General features: G+C 54.7%; 2 protein-coding genes across 2 annotated transcripts; one reads left to right on the top strand and one right to left on the bottom strand.

Annotated features, from left to right (window-relative positions):
- Nucleotides 1-268: 268 nt before the first annotated feature.
- Nucleotides 269-2,746, bottom strand: LST1 (leukocyte specific transcript 1). Its single transcript, XM_045521563.2, has 5 exons — nt 2,655-2,746; nt 1,674-1,795; nt 1,201-1,299; nt 866-888; nt 269-501 (listed from the first exon to the last, which is right to left on the bottom strand). Exons 2-5 carry the CDS (start codon nt 1,690-1,692, stop codon nt 367-369), a joined length of 276 nt encoding a protein of 91 aa, XP_045377519.2. The 5' UTR covers nt 1,693-1,795; nt 2,655-2,746; the 3' UTR covers nt 269-366.
- A 2,118-nt stretch (nt 2,747-4,864) lies between these two features.
- LTB (lymphotoxin beta) lies at nt 4,865-6,936 on the top strand. The gene is made up of 4 exons (XM_045521611.2): nt 4,865-5,146; nt 5,559-5,610; nt 5,808-5,879; nt 6,304-6,936. The coding sequence occupies exons 1-4, from the start codon at nt 4,985-4,987 to the stop codon at nt 6,756-6,758; spliced, it is 741 nt and encodes a 246-aa protein (XP_045377567.1). The 5' UTR covers nt 4,865-4,984; the 3' UTR covers nt 6,759-6,936.
- Nucleotides 6,937-7,786: the final 850 nt, after the last annotated feature.

Genomic DNA, 7,786 nt, shown 5'->3' with positions numbered 1-7,786 from the left:
CAACGTACCTCCCTCTCCCACGCTCAGGAGGCTAAGTCCCATTCGCCTGAGAAATGCAGTTTCAGGCATGATTAGTCCTACTTGTCAATGGCCCATAGACAAATTCTCTTTTCTGGCCTTCAGAGGAGCGTGGGTCCCTCAACACCCTTCTTCACCCAATGAATCCCTATCTGACCCCAGAGCGGGCGGGAGGGTAAGTCACTTAGACTTTGATGATGGCCATGTGGAGCCGGGGTTTGAGAGGGATGGAGAAGCCCAAGACACAGAATGTGTGAGATCATGGTCTTTACTGGGTGAAACTCAGGGCGGCCCTGACCACCCGCTTGCGGTGGGGGAGGCATCTGGGGGTGCTCAGGTGGGTTTGTTCTAGACAATGCAGGCGTAGTCAGTGCTGAGGTCCTCCTTTCTGTCTTCCCTTTCTTGGTTGCGGAGGTCAGGTCCCTCCCGCTCTGGCAGCCTCAGCAGGGATGCGTAGTGGAGCTCCTGTTCTGGGAGCTGGGACTGGGCCCGGGCAGAAGGCGCTGACAGGAGGTCACCCAGGAGCCTCCCCACCAACCCCAACCCTTCCTTCTGAGTGCTTGCCACCCCCACCCCTGCTTTCTTGCCTCATTGCCTCCTCATGAGGGGAGATTCCATCTCTTTCCATCTCTCTCTCTCTCCCACCCTTTTCTCTTTGGGTCTCTTTCACTCTCATTCTCCCTCTTATTTTTCTTTTGGTTTCTCTCTTATTTTCCCTGTGTCTCTCTCATTCCCTCTCTGACTCTCTCATGCTCCTGTTTCTCTCTCTTCTCTTGCCCACCCCCACCACAGCCCTCACATCCCCCTCTTGTGGCCCCATCACACACTTCCCTGCCCGCAGACTCACCCAGCTCCTCTCCAGCCTCTTCACTGGAAGAAAAGAAGAAGCTCAGCTCAGCCCTCCTGTTGTGCTATCTTCCAGCCCCCTCACTCCGCCTCCCCACCCCCAGCAGGCATTTCCTCACTTGCCAACTTCCCTGTGGTTCACACGGCCAAAGACATGGCCTCTCTCTTTGGACACTCTCCCCTCCCCTCTCCCACCAGACTTCTGCCCCCTTCCTCACTCAGGATTGGTGGAGACTTGGAGAGAGAGTGGTAGGAAGGGTGTGGTATGGGGGGCAGGTAGCAGGGGGCATGGCCGAGGAGCGAGGAGCAAATGAGGGAGCTAAGGGTGGGGCTCACCTCTCACACGAAGCCGACACAGGCAGATGGACAGAATGACCAAAACCAGGAGCAGGAGCCCCCCCAGCCCTAAGGTCACATACTCGTAAAGACATAACTCTGTAGGGAAAAGAGGGGAGTATTAAAGAGCCCATTTCTCTTCAGCTCACCCCATCCTCCTGGTTGGCCATGGATCTCAACTCCTCTCTCCAACAGTGTTAGAGGCAGAAGATTCTCTGAGAGATCCTTCACCCCAGACTGCATTCCCTCACTTCCCACTAGAGGTAGCCATCCCTCACGGGTTACCTCATTCACCCCTCAGAAGCCTCCCACTGCCATCCCTGCCCTCTCTGGGCCTCCCCATGAAGTCCCTTTTCCACTTGCACTCTCTGGTCCCGAGAGGCCCTGGCCACCTACTCATGAACCACACACACCACTTTTTACCCACGGTTCCCCGTGCACCACAGCCCTCCCTGGGCAGAGCACTGCCTTACCTCGAGTCTCACAAATCATCACTAGGTTGGGAATTGAAGACTGGCCTGCAGGTCAGAAAACCTGGCCCCTGCTCTTCCAGGCTAAATGGCCTGGGGTGAGTCACGTGCCCCAAGTTCCTCATCTGTAAAGTTCAGGGCCCTCTGTTACAATCATTTCCCAGGCTGAGGAGCCTTCGTTACGTGCCAGCCCTGAATGGGGCGCTTTCTGTTTGTCACTGCAAATCCCCGTAACAAGGACATCCAGCCCAGCAGTGGCAGAACTGGGGTTCAAGGCCAGCTCTGTCCAGCTCCAGAGCTCACCTCCTTTCCCCCACTCCAGGCTGACCAGCTGGTTCACAGGGCCCTCTCCAGCACTGGATAGTTCTAGGTTCTGGTGAGGGGGCTGAGGGAGGAGCCAGGGTAGGGCGTGTGGGGACTGGTGGGGAAACAGGGAGGGTGGTGCCCAGTGCCACCTGGCCACTGGGGCTGCTCCTTCAGCCCCAGAGCAACTCAGGAGAATGGGGCCCTGCTGGGCTGGTGTGGAGAGCTGCTTCCCTTGGGCAGATATTGCTGGGGCTGAAGTAGGGCCTGGAGGTGTGTCTGGGGTCCGTAACTTCCCCTCAGGCACTTCCTGCCCTGCAACCACTGGTTCCTGTTTGAGGGCGAAGAGGGGGTCGCTGACTTCACCCAGAGCCAGATGCACTGACCAGGGTCTGGAAACTGAGACCATCCTGGGTTCAGGAGGAATGCTGGGGTTTGTGTGGGTGGGGGGAGCAGAAGCACAGGTGGAGAGGAGGGTTTGGGTGGTCATGAGGGGCAGTGGGAGTGGAAGTAGGTTGTTTTAAATTTCTCTGGGGAGCAGAGACAGAGGCTGGGCAGAGGATTCCTCCAGGGCCAAGAGAACCTCAAAGCCATACTCTCCCTTCCCTCATCTTAGCTGCTCCTCCCTCTGGGCTATGTCCATCCCCTCCCTGGGTTTCCCCTGTGAGGGTTCCAGCTTACCCAGACTCTGTGGCCTGCGGGTGGACACGCTCCAGACCAGCTAGAGCTGCCTGGGATGTGTTGCCACCTCAGACATTCCTGCCCCTCCTCTGGTTTAACTTCTCCCCCAGCCTGGGTGACTCTCCAGCATCGTTAGGAGAAGAAGTTAGGCTTTGAGGGTTAGGGTTACAACATCTTTCCTTTCAGACTCCTGAGTCTGTAACTTAGCCTGTGAACCCCAGCAGCTCCAGCCTTCCTACCGAGCCTGCAAATCGCCAGTGAACGTATGCCTTCCAGGTGCCTTCCCTGATTACCTTTTCCTGGTGCATCGCTGAGAGCTCATGATCCTGGTGTATGTGTGTGGACACACACCCCAGCTCCTGCAGCTGACTGGGAGTTCTGGTGGATTTAGGGTAACTTCCTGGTGTTCTGGAGCTGTTTCTAACACTTGGCTGACTGATTAACAAATGGGAGAGTCAGAGGGAGCTGTATCTACATGAGCACTGCTAATAGATCAAGGACAGAAAGATGATGATAAGTTGGTGCTGGGAAAGGATGTGTGGGCAATCCAGGTGGGCTTCCTGCAGAGGGCAGCATTCTGATGTTAAGCACAAAAGTAAGGGTGGCTATCTGAAACCCTCTGGACAGATGAAGGCCTCTTAGCAGCACTGTGATGGAGAGGGCGATGGATGCTGGAGGATGGCACACCTAGTCATTTAGGAGGGTGAAGACTGAGGACTCATGTGAAAGCCAGGCGTGGGGAGGAGATCTGGTGCCTGGGTCCATATGCACTTGCGTTTCCTTCTCCAAATTCAGAAACTTTCTGTTATTTTCTCCCCTTCCCCTATTCACGATGTTCCCCATGCAGGATAGTAGGACAATATTCAGTTTTTAAAAATGTTTTATTATTAAAATGTTCAAACGTAGAAAAAATTAAAAGAATTTAACAGTGAACGTATCCCTACGACCTAGATTCTACAATAAGTACTTTTCTATATTTGCTTTATCACCTGTCTATCAATCCATCTCATTTTTTGGTACCTTTCAAAGTTGCAAACATCAGTACATTTTACCTCTAAACCCTTTACGATGCTTATCATTGACTTGAGTTCAGTATTTGTTTCCCCATTTCTTTTTTTGGGGTGGTAAGGAAGGCAAGATTTACATACACTGAAATGCACAAATCTGAGGTCAGTACTCAGTTCTTAAACTGTCTTGTGGTTAAGGGCATGGAGCCAGACTGCCTGGGTTCAAATCCTGACTCTGCCACTTCTGTGTGACCTTCCACAAATTCCTTAACCAATATGTGCCTCAGTTTCCCCTCAGTTTTTGTCAGGATTAAAAGCGTTATTATATATAAAGGGTGTAGATCTGTGGCAGACACAGGCCAAATGCTTTTTGTATATTAGCTATATTTTATTATCATTATTATTATTAATATTACCAGAACACACAGAGATATCAAGAAGGAGAGATGATCTGGGACTACCTCTAACTTCCTTGTCCTGGTTTTTCCTCCCTTCGACTCCTACTGCACTGCCTACTATAGCATTCATTTGGTCCATACTGCTTTGTTTTGCTTACTCATTCATTTATTTGTCCTTTCTTCACTTAACACTTAGCCAGCATCTATAAATGGATGGGGCTCATTCTAGATTGAGAAGCTGTCTGGGGGTGGGTGCCTCAACACTCTCCTGTCTGCACTATGTGTAGCAAGAGAGGTAACACTCCATTTCCATCCCTCTTCAGTGAGTTAACAGTCAGTGGTGAGGCTGAGGCCCCCTTCAGCTGTCATCACTGTGGACTGGTGCCTTACTCACTTAGCTCTGGGGGGTAGGAAGGAGCAAAGGAATGGGAGGGGCTCAGCCCAATGTGGGGATAGGTTCTTCTTAGGGACCTAGACATCCATCCCTCAAGACCCCAGTTCCTGTCTTCCTATTCCAGCCCTTGACCTCAGGGATACAGTCCTCCCTCCAGAACCCACCTCTGGGGTGCAGAAGAATGCAGACCACACTGGAAATCTAGAGTTCTGCATTCTCACTGCAGCTGCCTGACTTTCTGCAAGCTACCTTCCCTCCCTGAGTCTCAGTTTCCCTCCCCACTGAGTCAGAAGATCTCTAAGGCCCCCTTGAGCTCTACCCTGAAAGCCTGCCTCTTCACCCCAACTCCTTCCCCAGTTCAGAGAACCCAAGCATCCAGCTGCCCCACCCTAGCTCTGGGTAAACAGGAAGCAGGGTGAGTGGAGCAGGGGTGTGCGGAAAGTCCCAGCCAGGTGTGTGCGTCTGTGGGGAGGGGGTGGCCCCACCCCTGAGGTATGAAAGCCCCCCTGCGTTGGCCCTGGCTCAGTCTCAATGGGGGCACTGGGGCTGGAGGGCCGGGGCAGGAGGCCTCAGGGGAAGGGATGCCTCCTGCTGGCTGTGGCAGGAGCCACTTCCCTGGTGACCCTCCTGCTGGCTGTGCCTATCACTGTCCTGGCTATGCTGGCTTTGGTGCCCCAGGAGCAGGGAGGACTGGTGAGTGGCTGCAACAAATCCTTGAAGGGCTGTAAATTGCTGCTGCTCACTCACCTCTGGTTATGCCTGAGGGTTTCTTGCCTCATCCTGCTGAGCTGGTTTGGCTGTCCTCAGTGAGGATGTCTTGTCTGTCTCTTTGCTGGTCTTCTCTCCGTGTTCCTGTGATGCTGTTGTGTCCTGATATCTCCAAGCCCTTTACTGGTTGTCTGCCTGTCTCCTCTTCTCTTTCCAAGACATACTCGGGCCTCTGTCTCTCTGCCCAAGTACAGATGCCTTGCTTGCTCTCCATTCCAGGGAGGTGTGTGTTGAGGCTGGGGTTGGTGGAAGAGTTTGGGTCTATGTTGGGAATGGGAGGGGTGGGGTTGGTATCAGCTAAGACTGAACTCTGGGCACTGTGACCCCACCCACTCAGGTAACAGGGACTGCTGACCCAGGCGCACAGGCACAGGCCCGGCAGCAACTGGGTAAGAGCAGACCATCTCCCCCTCCCCGGCTCCTGCCTCTCAGGGGCTCCCAGCTCCCATCCATCTGCATCCCCAGATACTCTCTTCCTCCATGAATCCAGGTGCCCCATCCCTGGGCCCTGGTGCCCTGTCCTCTTAGGAGGACTGTGTGTGAGTGGCTGCCTTGCCCCCAGTTGTGGACCCTTTTCCCCTTCCAGAGTCCCAGGAGCAGCCAGAGGAGGAGGTAGAAACAGATCTCAGCCCCAGGCTCCCAGCTGCCCATCTCATTGGTAAGGATCTCATAGACCTGAATAGTCCATGAGTGCCAGTTCTGCTCTGTTATTGCTGTGCTCGGTTGCCCACCTGCTCCACCGCCACTCTAGTGCCCACCCTTCCGCTTGTCCAGCATTCTTGTTTCTCGCTTCTCCTCCGGAGGAGGCGAAACCCGGTCTGGATCTTCCCATTACGGCGCTCTGCACGGCACACCCAGGTGCCCTCGGTCCCCAGCCAATACTCACACTGGCAGAGTGAGCGCCATCACCCCGCTGCCCCGAGCCCGGCTGGCTTCCTGCCGGGAATTAAAAAGCACCACTCCCCCAACACCAACCCCCACTCCCTCTTCCCCCGCTGGTTCCCGCTCACCATCCCAGAAAGTCCCGGGCCTGGGTCACTCCTCTCGGGATCCCCGAGAGCCGACAGGCCGTTTCTCCGCAGGCGCTTGGACCACCGGGCAGGGGCTAGGCTGGGAGACGAAGAAAGAAGAGGCATTTCTGAGGAGCGGGACGCAGTTCTCGGGCGCCGAGGGGCTGGCCCTCCCTCAGGATGGACTTTATTATCTCTACTGTCACATCGGCTACCGGGGCCGGGCGCCCCCTCCCGGCGGGGACCCCCTGGACCGCTCGGTCACGCTGCTCAGCCGGCTGTACCGGGCGGGGGGTGCCTACGGATCCGGGACTCCTGAGCTGCTGCTCGAGGGCGCAGAGACCGTGACCCCGGTCTTGGACCCCTCCCGGAGGCACGAGTACGGGCCCCTCTGGTACACGAGCGTGGGGTTCGGTGGCCTGGTGCAGCTCCGGAGGGGCGAGAGGGTGTACGTCAATATCAGTCACCCCGATATGGTGGACTACAGGAGAGGAAAGACCTTCTTTGGTGCGGTGATGGTGGGCTGAGGGCTGCTGGCGTCCTGGGGAAAACGACTGCATGGTGGGAGTGTGTGAATGAATCAGCCCAGATATTGGGGACTCAGACACCAGGGACCCCATAGCCGTGGGGAAAATGTAGGTGATGGGAAACTGATTTTGAGCCTTATGGAAATAAAGAATGTAAAGCTTTAGTGCTGCCGATACAGATGCTGAGATGCTAATGTGTCTTCATTCAGGGTGGGTACACAAGTCATGGTTAAATATACTGGGGTTATTTTGTGTGTGTGTTCTTTTCTGGTTTCTTGAAACAGTTCATGACATTTGGTATGGCCTCTGTTCCCTGGGTTGGGGGTCTGTGGATCCCATCCACTCCTGCCTCTGAATGGCCTTGCGCCATTGGCCCATTTGGATGGGTAGAAGGAAAGGGACCTTCTCAAATCCCAAAGCATCTCCAAGCATCCTAATTCTCAGGGCCACATGGTCCCCCCTGGGACTCAACACTGCACTCTTTTCTCTTGGGTCCCTACCAGCAGTGACAGAGGTCATTACAGGGGAAGGCAAGCACCACTCAGAAAGGCCCAACTGGCAGAGTAAATCCAAATAGGGCTGATAATGAAGCACTGAGGAGTCAGCACTTCTCCCCTGCTAATTGCTTGAAGGCTCCATTAGCTACTATCTCACAGTCAACTCTTCTCTTCCAAGGGAAGAACCAACAGCTCATGGGATATGAAGTCAGAAGGCTGAAGGAGACAATTGGGAGGGTGATGAAGAAAGGGAGATGGGGTGGGGATAATGCCTAAGGACACCAAGGAGAACCTGGGGAGGAAGGGGAGGAAGAAAAGCTGATGGCACTTGGTCCTGTCCAGAATGGGATGGAAGGATGTGAAGACCCTCACCTTCAGGTCCCCTTCTCTAAGAAGGGTGGGAGCCCCAGGGTGAGTGACAGTAGCCCCCTCACCCCATGACTAACGTTTAGCCCCGGGCTGGAGGAGGCAGAAAGGAATCCAATGCTCTATCTAGGTTACCCCAGTGGGTCACCCCACCCCTGTGGCACA

This window comes from Camelus bactrianus, chromosome 20 (assembly GCF_048773025.1).
Source record: "Camelus bactrianus isolate YW-2024 breed Bactrian camel chromosome 20, ASM4877302v1, whole genome shotgun sequence".
Classification (NCBI taxonomy): Eukaryota; Metazoa; Chordata; class Mammalia; order Artiodactyla; family Camelidae; genus Camelus; species Camelus bactrianus.
This window is presented reverse-complemented; position numbering and strand designations above follow the sequence as displayed.

Bases quoted from the DNA above. Each gene is read 5' to 3' on its own strand.
- LST1 (XM_045521563.2), bottom strand. The intron at 889-1,200 runs GTGAGCCCCACC...CTTTTCTTCCAG, and splicing joins GTGTCGGCTTCGTGTGAGAG to TGAAGAGGCTGGAGAGGAGC. The intron at 502-865 runs GTGAGTCTGCGG...GCCCGGGCCCAG, and splicing joins AGAGGCTGGAGAGGAGCTGG to TCCCAGCTCCCAGAACAGGA.
- LTB (XM_045521611.2), top strand. From the start codon at position 4,985: ATGGGGGCACTGGGGCTGGAGGGCCGGGGCAGGAGGCCTCAGGGGAAG. The intron at 5,147-5,558 runs GTGAGTGGCTGC...CCACCCACTCAG, and splicing joins CCCAGGAGCAGGGAGGACTG to GTAACAGGGACTGCTGACCC. The intron at 5,880-6,303 runs GTAAGGATCTCA...GTTTCTCCGCAG, and splicing joins CCCAGCTGCCCATCTCATTG to GCGCTTGGACCACCGGGCAG.